Below are 14324 nucleotides of genomic sequence, written 5' to 3'. Positions count from 1 at the left end.
ACCAATAGTTGGCAGGGTACATGCCCTAAAATCTCAGTGAGCTCCAAAAAAAACATCCAGTGTCTGACTCGCTAAATCGTTAAGCGAATAGTTCAAAAGAAAGTGAATGTGAAGGACAGTGAAGTGAATTATATTTATATAGCGCTTTTCTCTAGTGACTTGAAGCGCTTTTACATAGTGAAACCCAATGTCTAAGTTACATTTAAACCAGCGTGGGTGGCACTGGGAGCAGGTGGGTAAAGTGTCTTGCCCAAGGACACAACGGCAGTGACTAGGATGGCGGAAGCGGGGATCGAACCTGGAACACCTCAAGTTGCTGGCACGGCCACCCTACCAACCGAGCTATACCGCCCCAACCTGTGCTGAGAAGAATAAGCATTGTATTAAAGAATCAAATTATGGAACAACTTGATTGAGGTGTGCATGAGGTGACTTGGCAATGCATTTACCATATTTTCCAGACTAAAGAGCGCGCCGGGATATAAACCGCACCCACAACATTTTAGAAAAAAAAAAAAAAAAGTTATATATTAGCCGCAGATATACGTTGCAAAATGAGTTGTTTACACAGTAAGATTCTGTAAATGTTTATACCTTAATTGGTTGCATATGGTGCCTGTAACAAGGCAGTAAAACGGTGGAACAAACAAAACAGAAGTCATCGTAATGGACCTACTAGCTGCAGAAGCTAGCACTCCAATCAGCTACACAGACTGAATAACTCCACGGTGACGTCTCGGTGAGTTTACTGATGAATTTGTAAAACTGACACAATACAAAAATAATGCCTTTGTAAGTTAATAATACTAACACAGACACTCGAGAACGTGTAAGTACACTAGCTAATGCTAACGACGCTAGTGTCACTACATTAGAATAGCACATACAAATATGCATGAAAAAACTCAGACAGATATCACACATGGGACAGTTTAGTGTAGGGGTGCTCACACTTTTTCTGCAGGCGAGCTACTTTTCAATTGACCAAGTCGAGGAGATCTACCTCATTCCTATCTATAATTTATATGTATTTATTTATGAAACAGACGTTTTTGTTAACAAGTTAATGGTGTTTAATGATAATACAAGCATGTGTAACACACATAGATTCCTTTCTTTCACAAAGACAATAATATAAGTTGGTGTATTACCTGATTCTGATGACTTGCATTGATTGGAATTAGACAGTGGTGCTGATAACGTCCACATTTTCAAATGGAGGAAAAAAAAAGTCCTCCTTTCTGTCCAATACCACATGAAAGTGGTTGGTTTTTGGCATCTCATTTGTCCAACTTGCATACTCGTTTTTAAACACTTTGTTATGAGAGTAGCATATGTGTGTGGCCCTTTAATGTCTGGCAGCAGGTGAGTGACGTCAGTGACTGTGCGGGTGGGCAAGCAAGTGAGAAAGCAGTCGCTGAGGGCGGGGGAGATATACATTGGCATCAAACTCCGTAGCTTACTAGCTTGTGCACGCTAGCTTTCTGAGACTCTTATTTTGTTAGCACAGGCAGGAAGAAACAGGTCTTTTATGGTGAAGACAGGAAGTGTGCAGTCGGTCTTTAGAGTTTTGACAGTAGGTACGTAGTCTCTAGAAATAAAATGTGTTTCTCTGCGTCCGCCCTGTTAGTGATTTTTTTCTTAAATATGAGCTCGCAGCAGCCAGCGTCGTCTCACAAGATCCTCGGGTGCCGAGAATGTCAAACAACTGACGAAAGTGAAGTCTTGGTATGATTGATGATTGCTCATTTTTATATCAATCAATGTTTATTTATATAGCCCCAAATCACAAATGTCTCAAAGGACTGCACAAATCATTACGACTACAACATCCTCGGAAGAACCCACAAAAGGGCAAGGAAAACTCACACCCAGTGGGCAGGGAGAATTCACATTCAGTGGGACGCCAGCGACAATGCTGACTATGAGAAACCTTGGAGAGGACCTCAGATGTGGGCAACCCCCCCCCCTCTAGGGGGGGGTTGCCCCTATTTTTTAATGCCTGGCTTGAGATCGACTGACACACCCTCCGAGATCGACCAGTCGATCGCGATCGACGTAATGGGCACCCCTGGTTTAGTGAGTATAAACAGTTTTAGTATTACTGTAAAACTTACAAACGTAGCTTAGAGTAATGAAGAATCCATACGAGTAGAAACGCTATGGGCGATTAGAAGACAGAACGGCACTCTACTTCCGGTTGTTGAAAGCACTAAATGGAAGGACACTGCAGCACCTGCAGTGAGTAAATCCGACCACAATATGGCGCCATAGAACAAAAAAAAGCACACTCTTAGCGTTTTTGGTTGTTTTTTTTTGTATTATTATTCTTATTATGGCCGTCAGCGAAGAAAATTCCATAAATTTGCCGCTTCGTCTAAGCTGCAGGGTTCAAAGTGTAAGAAAATATTAGTGGCTTATCGTCCAGAATGTACGGTAGTAAAAGTGTAGCACTTTACAAGTACGCGCCGTTAGGTTCTTTAAAGTGTCGTAAAAATGCGCCCGCAAAGTAGAACCACCAACCCAGCTGGTTTATGGACGACCTGCCCTATCTCCTGAGCAACTGCCACCATGACATGGTAGGGAAGTTGCGACGATTAGACAAAAGTGCCAGATGGCACATTATTCACGGGGATTGGTTGACTTTTGTAAGATTTTGTGCCATTGCAACGTGGCAAAAATCTGGAGGGCAATCATACACGCAATGTGTCCAAAAGTCGCTATTATAAAGTTATAAAGTAGTGATTTACTATTATTAGAAATACTATTAAAAAATGTTAACTGTTCTAATTTAAAAAAATACTCTTTAAAAAATGTGTCACGTCAGACACATTTTAATGTTCTAAATTGTGAAGATTAAAAACTGTCAATAAACAACAATAAACCCTTTTGACTTTACCAAGTCTCCTGTTGCTGCTCAGAAAGGATGACAAAGAATTCCCACATTCTGATGCCTACACGTGAACTTTTATCCAGCACTGTTGGAGAAACTGTAAAGGAGTTGGATGCTAACCACTTCACGGATGCTGCTGCTGCATTTTTTTTCCCTTGGCCAAAGAACTTTGCGATATCAACGCATTCCTGTCAAGCTGATGGGGTTGAACAGCGACGAGAACATCTGGGAGACGCGTGTTTAATTAGCTTCTAATCTCTGGGTGGCTGTCGCTGTAATAACTATTTCCAGCAGCCATATGCGCAGAGTTTTATCAGCTACCCATCACCGCTGCATGAAATGTTGCAGGACAAAGACTAGCAGGCCGGTTCATAAAATTTAAACACAGCCAGAAGCAGGAAGGAAGATTAATTGAGTTGATGGAAACCTCCCTCAATACAGTACTAAAATAGTCTGAAAGAAGAAGGTCGGTCCGAATGAAGAAAACATGAAGATGAAGCAGGAGGTGGAACAAAACAAAGCTCAAATGTGTTCGCATGTGTTTTGAATAGGACTTTCAAACGTGTAAAATATTTGACCGCAAAAATTTGCAATTTGTCCACATCCATCCATCCATTTCCTACCGCTTATTCCCTTTTGTGGTCACGGGGGGTGCTGGCGCCTATCTCAGCTACAATCGGGCAGAAGGCGGGGTACACCCTGGACAAGTTGCCACCACATGGCAGGGCCAACACAGATAGAGAGACAACATTCACACTCACATTCACACACTAAGGCCCATTTAGTGTTGCCAATCAACCTATCCCCAGGTGCATGTCTTTGGAAGTGGGAGGAACCCGGAGTACCCGGAGGGAACCCACGCATTCATGGGGAGAACATGCAAACTCCACACAGAAAGATCCCGAGCCTGGATTTGAACCCAGGACTGCAGGACCTTCGAATTGTGAGGCAGAAGCACTAACCCCTCTTCCACCGTGAAGCCCAATTTGTCCAGAGTTAACTCAAATTTATTTAATTTACCATGACTTGATTAACATGGACCCCGACTTAAACAAGTTGAAAAACTTATCCGGTTTTTATCATTCAGAGGTTAATTGTACGGAATGTGCACTGTACTGTTCAATCTACTAATAAAAGTATCAATCAATCAATCAAAAGCGTACCATTAGTGGTACACGAGCGCCATCTAGTAAAGGGGGGTCAAACGTACGGCCCGTGGACCGAATAAGGACCGCGGACAGGTTTTATCCGGCCTGCAGAATGAGTTTGCCAAGTATAAAAATTACCCTGAAATGTTTTGAATGAAAGAAACAGCTGTTCTAAATGTGTCCACTGGATGTCGCAGTCTGCGATGAGGTGGCGACTTGTCCAGGGTGTACCCCGCCTTCCGCCCAATTGTAGTTGAGATAGGCACCAGCGCCCCCCGCGACCCCAAAGGGAATAAGCAGTAGAAAATGGACGGATGGATGTCGCAGTAGCAATTCTTTGTATCTTTGTACAAAATAAACCGTATAACGTTAGTACATCAGTCAATGAAAATGAGCAAACTATATAAATGACATACTGTAATTTGATTTTGATATTTTTTTTTTTTCTTGATAGATTTTTTTTCATCTTGATAGATTAAAAATGAACGCCAATGAGTTGACTGACAAACTTTATCGCATCATTTATTGAGAAAATATAAATAACGACAAATAAAGATTGATTCATATAGTTTTATAGTTTTATTTCAAATATTAAAAAAAAAAACAAGAGCAAGAATGATCCAATACAGTGCTATAGCCTTAACAGCCATTATAACAAAATGAAAACAAAAGAGAATAAAAAACGAAAACAAATGAGCATTGGACTTTCTTTTTTTTCTTTTACATATTGGAAAAGGATTGAGAAGAAGTTTACACTTATTTAGTCCCACCCCTTTTCTTTAAAAATCGTAAATTACTCTGAGCTATCTCTTCACTCTATGTAGAAACTTAATGAATTTGTATATACATAAATTATCAATATATATATATATGTATATATATGCAAAAACAAAGATTACTATTAACTGCGATTTGTAAGTGTAAAAAAAAAAAAAAAACATTATGATTTTTACATTTTCAGAATGTGCTTGTTCTATTTTAAACACAGAAAACAATCTGAAGTTGTCTTTATTTCTAAGTTATCGCACCGTGATTTTACGAGTTCGACCCACTCAGGTGTAGATTTTTTCTCCATGTGGCCCCCGATCTACAATGAGTTTGACACCCCTACTGGATTCTAGTAGTATAATATTCAAACACAGTGTTACTGGTTAAACTGCGTGTAATGTGGCCAAAAATATCAAACAGGCTGGTGTCGTCCGCAAACTTGATCAGTTTTACGTACTGTTGACTGGAGGTGCAGGAGTTTGTATACAGGGAGAGGAGCAAGGGGGAAAGTACACAGCCCTGTGGAGTACCAGTGCTCAGGGTCCGACTGTCCGAGATAATCTTCCCCAGCCGCACGTGCTGTGATCCTTTATGTGGTGATCATTGTATGTGGCCCGCGAAAGCCTGGAAGTAATATGCTTTTTTTTACTAGATGTATTTATTCTTTCCGCTGTGACATAAAAAAGTACATGTACTGCATGCAAATTCTTACATTTATATCTAATATTATATAAAAATGCAGGGGTGTCAAAGCCATTTTAGCTCAATGGCCGCATGGAGGAAAATCTATTCCCAAGTGTGCCGGAAATGGTAAAACCTATTGCATGATAACTCAAAAATAAAGACAACTCCAGGTTGTTTTCTTTGTTTTACTTTGGCCAAAAATAGAACACGCACATTGTGAAAATGTACAAATCACAAATAATCATCCATCCATCCATCCATCATCTTCCGCTTATCCGAAGTCGGGTCGCGGGGGCAACAGCCTAAGCAGGGAAACCCAGACTTCCCTCTCCCCAGCCACTTCGTCTAGCTCTTCCCGGGGGATCCCGAGGCGTTCCCAGGCCAGCCGGGAGACATAGTCTTCCCAACGTGTCCTGGGTCTTCCCCGTGGCTTCCTACTGGTTGGACGTGCCCTAAACACCTCCCTAGGGAGGCGTTCGGGTGGCATCCTGACCAGATGCCCGAACCACCTCATCTGGCTCCTCTCCATGTGGAGGAGCAGCGGCTTTACTTTGAGTTCCTCCCGGATGGCAGAGCTTCTCACCCTATCTCTAAGGGAGAGACCCACCACACGGCGGAGGAAACTCATTTCGGCCGCTTGTACCCGTGATCTTATCCTTTCGGTCATGACCCAAAGCTCATGACCATAGGTGAGGATGGGAACGTAGATCGACCGGTAAATTGAGAGCTTTGCCTTCCGGCTCAGCTCCTTCTTCACCACAACAGATCGATACAACGTCCGCATTACTGAAGACGCCGCACCGATCCGCCTGTCGATCTCACCATCCACTCTTCCCCCACTCGTGAACAAGACTCCTAGGTACTTGAACTCCTCCACTTGGGGCAGGGTCTCCTCCCCAACCCGGAGATGGCACTCCACCCTTTTCCGGGCGAGAACCATGGACTCGGACTTGGAGGTGCTGATTCTCATTCCGGTCGTTTCACACTCGGCTGTGAACCGATCCAGCGAGAGCTGAAGATCCCGGTCAGATGAAGCCATCAGGACCAAATAATCCTTGGGTCAAAATACTTCAACTTTGTTGAAAATTCTGAGGAAATTGGTACAGCTTCAAAATCACATTAAGCTTAGACTTAGTCTCCGTGTATCGACAACGCCACGATTAAACTTTAAGTCACAGTCTTTTTGGGATGGAGCAAAAAAACACATGTAAATTCTTCTAGGTATCAATCCAGTGCTAACCAGAGGTGGGTAGTAACGCGCTACATTTACTCTGTTACATCTACTTGAGTAACTTTTGGGATAAATTGTACTTCTGAGTGTAGTTTTAATGCAACATACTTTTACTTGAGTATATTTATAGAGAAGAAACGCTACTTTTACTCCGCTTCATTTATCTACATTCAGCTCGCTACTCGCTACTGATTTTTATTGATCTGTTAATGCACGCTTTGTTTGTTTTGGGTTGTCAGACAGACCTTCAAAGTAGGATCTATCACATGCCTGCGTTTCACCAATCAAATGCAGTCACTGGTGACAATTGACTCCATTTCACCAATCAAACAGAGCCAGGCGGTCACATGATTAACTGCACTTTTTTTTTTTATACAAACCTTTATTTATAAATTTCAAGTTCAACATATACAAACAGTTGAAAATAATCCAAGTAATTACAAAAACAGTACAAACAGGATATAAACCATACAAAACAGCGCCAGTGGGTCATATATATATATATATATATATATATATATATATATACACACATACATATATATGTATATATATACACATACATATATATATATACACATACATATATATATATACACATACATATATATATATATACACATACATATATATATATATATATACACATACATATATATATATATATATACACATACATATACATATATATATATATATATATATATAAAATAAACAAAGTGCAAAGCCTTAGGCGTAGTCAATCTCAGTAAATAACTTAAATTTGGAACACAGCATCATCGTTTTCACAGCTTTTTGGTTGTTAGAGGTAGAGGGTTGTAATGTAGAGTTCTAAATCTTTTTCAAAGGTACAAAAAAAACAGGTCGGGTATTGAGAAACTTACATTTATGAAAATAAAACTTAGCCAATAGTATAAAGAGGTTGCAAAGGTAAAATTTACTTTCAATTTTTTTTTCAATACAGTGTAAAACCAAATATATATTATTTAATATATATTATTGTTTTAGTTGCTCAAGAGATATTCCTGGCTCTGAATTTGTTCATTTCTATTTTTGTGTTTTTGTGCATTACTTGTTGCCGTCATCATTAAACGAACAGGTTACTCATCAGTTACTCAGTACTTGAGTAGTTTTTTCACTTCCATTTTCTACCGCTTATTCCCTTTGGGTCGCGGGGGGCGCCGGCGCCTTTCTTAGCAACAATCGGGCGGAAGGCAGAGTACACCCTGGACAAGTCGCCACCTCACAACATACTTTTTACTTTTACTCAAGTAAATATTTGGGTGACTTCTCCTTACTTTTACTTGAGTAATAAATCTCTAAAGTAACGGTACTCTTACTTGAGTACAATTTCTGGCTACTCTACCCACCTCTGGTGGTAACTCAACAAAATGTAACAAACGGAGGTAAAAACTATTCAAAAGGGTTAAGTTCACTTTTCTGGTTGTTTGACAGAGACATTTTGAGGCAACAAAGGTGCCACAGTCACCCTTGACTGTGTACCTCTTGCTTGGCCCCGGTATAAACCGTTTGCTTGCCTAACAGAATTGCTATTGTGACATCCAGTGGACACATTTAAAACAACAGTTTATTTCGTTAAAGCAAAAAGCAGCTTATTTTAATACTTGGCAAACTCAGCATGCGGGCCGGATAAAACCTGTTAGTGGGCCTTACCCGGCCCACAGGCCGTACGTTTGACACCCATGTAATAATGTAACAAATATTGTATTATTATTAGGGCTGCGAATCTTTGGGTGTCCCACGATTCGATTCAATATTGATTCTTGGGGTCGCGATTTGATTATATATCGATTTTTCGATTCAATGCGATTCTCGATTCAAAAACGATATTTTTACGATTCAAAACGATTCTGTATTCATTCAATACATAGGATTTCAGCAGGATCTACCCCAGTCTGCTGACATGCTGGCAGAGTAGTACATTTTTTTAAAAAAGCTTTTATAATTGTAAAGGACAATGTTTTATCAACTGATTGCAATAATGTAAATTAGTTTTAACTATTAAACGAACCAAAAATACGACTTATTTGGACACAGTGTGTTGTCAAGCTTATGAGATGCGATGCAAGTGTAAGCCACTGTGACACTATTGTTCTTTTTTTTATTTTTATAAATGTCTAATGATAATGTCAATGAGGGATTTTTAATCATTGCTATGCTGAAATTATAACTAATATTGATACTGTTGTTGATAATATTCATTTTTGTTTCACTACTTTTGGTTTGTTCTGTGTGGTGTTTGTGTCTCCTCTCAATTGCTCTGTTTATTGCAGCTCTGAGTGTTGCTGGGTCAGGTTTGGTTTTGGAATTGGGTTGCATTGCTGTGTATTGGTTTGTTGGATTGATAAAAATAAAAAAATCGATTTATTTAAAAATGAGAAAAGATTCTGAATCGCACAACGTGAAAATCGATTTTTTTCCCACACCCCTAGTAGTTGCATTTGTATGAGGTTAGGTTGTAAAGTAGTTTTAATCTATAAACTTGTTAAATAAAACCTCTGTCTTGTTTTCATTGAATTTTAGGCCTACTACGCTACTGCATGTTAATGTTGGTCATTATGGTGGCACTAGGGTTGGGTGTCTTAAATTACTCAAACACAGTGTGCAAATCTGTTTTGTTACGAAAGGTAATCAGTTCGATGTGAATTTTAGTTCAAATAATATAAAAGTAACGTCAACTGACCACTTTTTGGCTCCAAGTCCGTCCACTTTGGCAAGGTGCACGACAACCTCGCGCCCGCTTCTTCCTGCCGTCTTGACGTCGCCTCACATCCCCACAAGAACATTAAACATATGTATTACGTTGGCTGAAGTACAGACTTACTTCAAAAAGAGCAGAAGTTGGGCAGCGGACAAGGAGCTGCGATCTGCGGGGTTTGTGTGAGCGTGTGAGAGGAGGCAGGAGGCTGTAGTGCTGCTGGATGAAGGAGGCAGTGTGACGTCACAGCCAGGGGCGGGAACAACCGCGCACGCGCACAAAGACATTCCCGCATCTTCAACTGGATTGTTTGTTTATTTTTTACTGTAGCACTTTGAGGTTGTTTGCTCAATGTAAAGTGCTTGTACAAATATAAATATATTATTATACAAATTATACATATATAAATCTATTATTATTATTATCATGAATTTTTATTTCTTTTTTTATTTTAAATTGAAATTTCCTAAATAAGCCTTCTACAACTTCCATCCATCCATCCATTTTCTACCGCTTATTCCCTTTCGGGGTCGCGGGGGGCGCTGGCGCCTATCTCAGCTACAATCGGGCGGAAGGCAGGGTACACCCTGGACAAGTCGCCATCTCATCGCAGGGCCAACACAGATAGACAGACAACATTCACATTCACATTCACACACTAGGACTTGTTGACTTTAACTCACACGAGTCAAACTCAGATCCGGCCCGCCACATCAGAATCAGATTAGAATAGAAAGTACTTTATTTATTACAGGGGGAAATTCAGCACCACAGTTCGCTCACAACAGACAACAAACACTTAGGTATTTTTTTTACATGTGAATAACATAAATACAGTCTATTATATAGCATTATTCAAATATAAATAGTATAAATACAGTCTATTATACAGCATTATTCACATGTGAATGATATCAATACAGTCTATTATACAGCATTATTCCATCCATCTATCAATTTTCTACCGCTTGTCCCTTTCGGAGTTGCGGGTGGAGGGGGGGGGGGGTAATGTAAATATAGATACATTTAATAAAGTCAAATACAAATAAGGCAGCAAGAAAAGTATCCTACACATCTCTTTTGTAAAGTAAATCTGAATAGCCGATATGGGCATCTACATCAACTATATGATTTGCTTGAGAAGCTGGACAAGAAACAAAAAATGTTTTTATTTTTTTTTAAAAAGATAACCAGTCCCAGTTGGCCAATCCACTCACCTGACGCTGGCCTTGAGGCCGGTCCTTACACACCCCGCTCCGCTGCAGGCCTGCAGACCACGCCCCCCCTCCAGAATATGTTTATAGTCTCTTTTGTGAATTTCAATGTAGGTGTGATTGTTTTCACTTGTCAGGTAGCTGTAGTGTGTGTGTGTGTGTGTGTGTGTGTGTGTGTGTGTGTGTGTGTGTGTGTGTGTGTGTGTGTGTGTGTGTGTGTGTGTGTGTGTGTGTGTGTGGATGGTTTGATTGAACTAGGACAATAATTGTGAGCGCCCTGCAATCATCCACCTAACCGTGACATGCAGTAAAGCAGCTCTAATTGTATTTTTAGACGATGCCGCGGGCCCGTCAAAAAACATCTGGACATGATTTTCAATTTCACTGAATGTACACTCAGTAAATACTGCTTGTTTGGATAAAAAATATATATATTTATTTATTTAAGCATTTTGAATGAACAAATGCGAAAATTCCCGAGATAGCTTCTGAGATAGTCGACACAAAAAGCTGCATTATACAAAGACGTGAAGGTTTCTCTGTTATTATGTGCTTTGGGGGCTGGAGTGAATTGAACGACTCCTTTTAGCGGCCTTGAATGGACGCTGAGGGATTTGAAAGGACCTTCGCTATCAGCACAGCTCACTTTGCATCACAATCACGCCTGTCATCCACCTCTGTTATGGGAACTGCAGGATTATTATCCCGAGTTCTCCACCAGTCCTCTTTACCACCTGGAACACACTTTGGGTTTGCATATTTCACATTTGGTACACATTTCGACTCGTACGTGCAAGTGTCGATTTTGTTGTTTCATCTCGTTTCGCCGGCGGGTTCAAAGTCAGCCCTGATGCCATTAAAGGCTGATCAATATAATATTATATTTATTTTTTCAGCGCATGGATTTCAAGAGCTTTAAAATGGAGTTGTCATAGAGAACACTTCCTGCACGATCTGTTCTAGATGCTAAAAAGTGCCGGATTAAACTGATATCGATTTACACGGTCGACTGCTTGTGGCGACATAATATTTGAGACCCTGAGGGGTCATTTCAAAGATAAATCGGTCTGTTGTGGTGCTGTTAATTTCCTCATTATTGTTTGGGTGTTTATGTCAAAATCAATGAAAACAACAAAGAAGAGTGCGAGGGGGAACAAAAAAAGGAACTGCCACTTACGCTATATTGCAAAAAGTATTTGGCCACCTGCCTTGACTCACATATGAACTCGAAGTGCCATCCCGTTCCTAACCCATAGGGTATATGATGTGGGTCCACCTCATGCAGCTATTACAGCTTCGACTCTTCTGGGAAGGCTGTCCACAAGGTTGCAGTGTGAGTTTATAGGAATTTTTGACCATTCTTCCAAAAGCGCATTGGTGAGGTGAAGGCCTGGATCTCCGTGTTTGTTGTAATTCATCCAAAATGTGTTCTATCGGGTTCAGGTCAGGACTCTGTGCAGGCCAGTCAAGTTCATCCATGGCCACCGGACCTGTGCCCACCCCCCTTCCACAACGGAGAGAGGGGCAGAGCAAAAAAGAAAAGAAACGGCAGATCAACTGGTCTAAAAAGGGGATCTAGTTAAAGGCTAGAGTATACAAATTAGTTTTAAGGGACGGTGTGGCGCAGTGGGAGAGTGGCCGTGCGCAAATCGAGGGTCCCTGGTTCAATCCCCACCTAGTACCAACCTTGTCATGTCCGTTGTGTCCTGAGCAAGACACTTCACCCTTGCTCCTGATGGGTGCTGGTTAGCGCCTTGCATTGCAGCTCCCTCCATCAGTGTGTGAATGTGTGTGTGAATGGGTAAATGTGGAAGTAGTGTCAAAGCGCTTTGAGTACCTTGAAGGTAGAAAAGCGCTATACAAGTACAACCCATTTATCATTTATCATAAGATGGGACTTAAATGCTTCTACTGAGGTAGTCTCTCTAACTGTTACGGGAGGGCATTCCAGAGTACTGGAGCCCGAATAGAAAACGCTCTATAGCCCGCAGACTTTTTTGGGGCTCTGGGAATCACTAATAAGCCGGAGTCCTTTGAAGGCAGATTTCTTGCCGTTGAGTTTATTTTCATTGAGTACAAATACAAAGTAGGCCACCAAGGGACCAAAGAACAACTGTTGAATTTAAAGAAGGAATCCAAGTGGCGGATCCTTCACCAGGTTGTCATCGCCAACAAGTCTTTCTTAATTGATTTTGCCAGCTAAATAACCCACTGTGTGCCACAGAAAGTTATGTGTGCCACAACTTTGATAAAGAAAGCACGAAACACTATTGGATTGAAGAAATATATGATGATCCGTTGCCCGGATTGCCCAGCTGGGACTGGTTATCTTTTTAAAAAAAAAATGTTTTGTTTTAGTTTAAGACTCCCGTAGTTCTGTTTCAGCACACCTGGTTTTGTGTTTCTTGGTTGCCATGGGTGATGATTATTTTCACCTGCCTCTGATTAGTGTTCGGGATGCTCCCCTGCTCCCGGACATTAATCAGAGAGCTATTTAATCCAGCCTTTCGTCGCACTCTGTCTGGCTGTTGTGTTTGCTTCATGCGACAAGTCAATTATTGCTTCCTTGTTCCATACTAAGCTTTTTCTTTAGCTTACCATAGCTTCCTGGTCTAGCGGCACGCTTGTTCTGTTTTGTATTCCTGCCTGACTGATTTATGGAAAATAAATAATTATTTTACCTGCACTCTACTTCTGGAGTTGCGTCTGCATCCTGGGGAAATGTCCAGCACTAATAGATGCGTAAAAGAAGAACTTCTAAGTAACACAAGTGTAGTTAAAAGTGTTTGAATGTTCATTTATCCATTCAATGTATTTATATGTACTTGACATTGGTTTCTTTATTTAAATCAACAATTGTTAAAATGATACAATTAACATAATATATAAATAAATAAATAGACTCTAAATAATAAATAATAATAATAACAAATAACTCTAATAAATAGACTTTAAATAGACTCCCTTTTTTGACCAGTTGATCTGCCGTTTCTTTTCTTTTTCTTCTATGTCCCACTCTCCCTTGTGGAGGGGGTCCGGTCCGATCCGGTGACCATGTACTGCTCGCCTGTGTATCGGCTGGGGACATCTCTGCGCTGCTGATCCGCCTCCGCTTGGGATGGTTTCCTGCTGGCTCCGCTATGAACGGGACTCTCGCTGCTGTGTTGGATCCGCTTTGGACTGGACTCTCGCGACTGTGTTGGATCCATTATGGATTGAACTTTCACAGTATCATGTTAGACCCGCTCGACATCCATTGCTTTCCTCCTCTCCAAGGTTCTCATAGTCATCATTGTCACCGACGTCCCACTGGGTGTGAGTTTTCCTTGCCCTTATGTGGGCCTACCGAGGATGTCGTAGTGGTTTGTGCAGCCCTTTGAGACACTAGTGATTTAGGGCTATATAAGTAAACATTGATTGATAATGTCTAATTGGAAAAATCACTTCAGTTTTCGAACGATTCGGTATATGTCTGACCTTTTGAAACAGATTACCAACAAAAACCAGCGTACCACCGGGTTCTACAATATCACTGAGGACTTGAGTCTGTCAGTAACCGAGGGTTTGTGGTTTTGTCATCCTGACCTGGCACCAGCTTAACGTGTCCCCCATATGGTGTTGTAGTAGTTTTGTTTATTTGGTTCTGTCTGGTTCTTATTCTCTGTTG

The 14324-nt window shown here is 40.8% G+C and overlaps 1 protein-coding gene across 1 annotated transcript in view; it reads right to left on the bottom strand.

The window, feature by feature from the left end:
• LOC133544267 (SH3 domain-binding protein 4-A-like) overlaps positions 1 to 9673 on the bottom strand; it is a 32459-nt gene extending 22786 nt beyond the window's left edge. Inside the window, exon 1 of the mRNA XM_061889429.1 lies at positions 9429 to 9673. Coding sequence (XP_061745413.1) covers positions 9429 to 9531 — 103 coding nt within the window. The 5' untranslated portion in view covers positions 9532 to 9673. The remainder of the gene's footprint in view (positions 1 to 9428) is intronic.
• Between the last annotated feature and the right edge of the window lie 4651 nt (positions 9674 to 14324).

The sequence above is a fragment of the Nerophis ophidion genome, linkage group LG27 (genome assembly GCF_033978795.1).
Source record: "Nerophis ophidion isolate RoL-2023_Sa linkage group LG27, RoL_Noph_v1.0, whole genome shotgun sequence".
Taxonomy (NCBI): Eukaryota; Metazoa; Chordata; class Actinopteri; order Syngnathiformes; family Syngnathidae; genus Nerophis; species Nerophis ophidion.
Note: the sequence above shows the minus strand (reverse complement) of the source record. Positions and strands in the feature narration are given on the sequence as shown.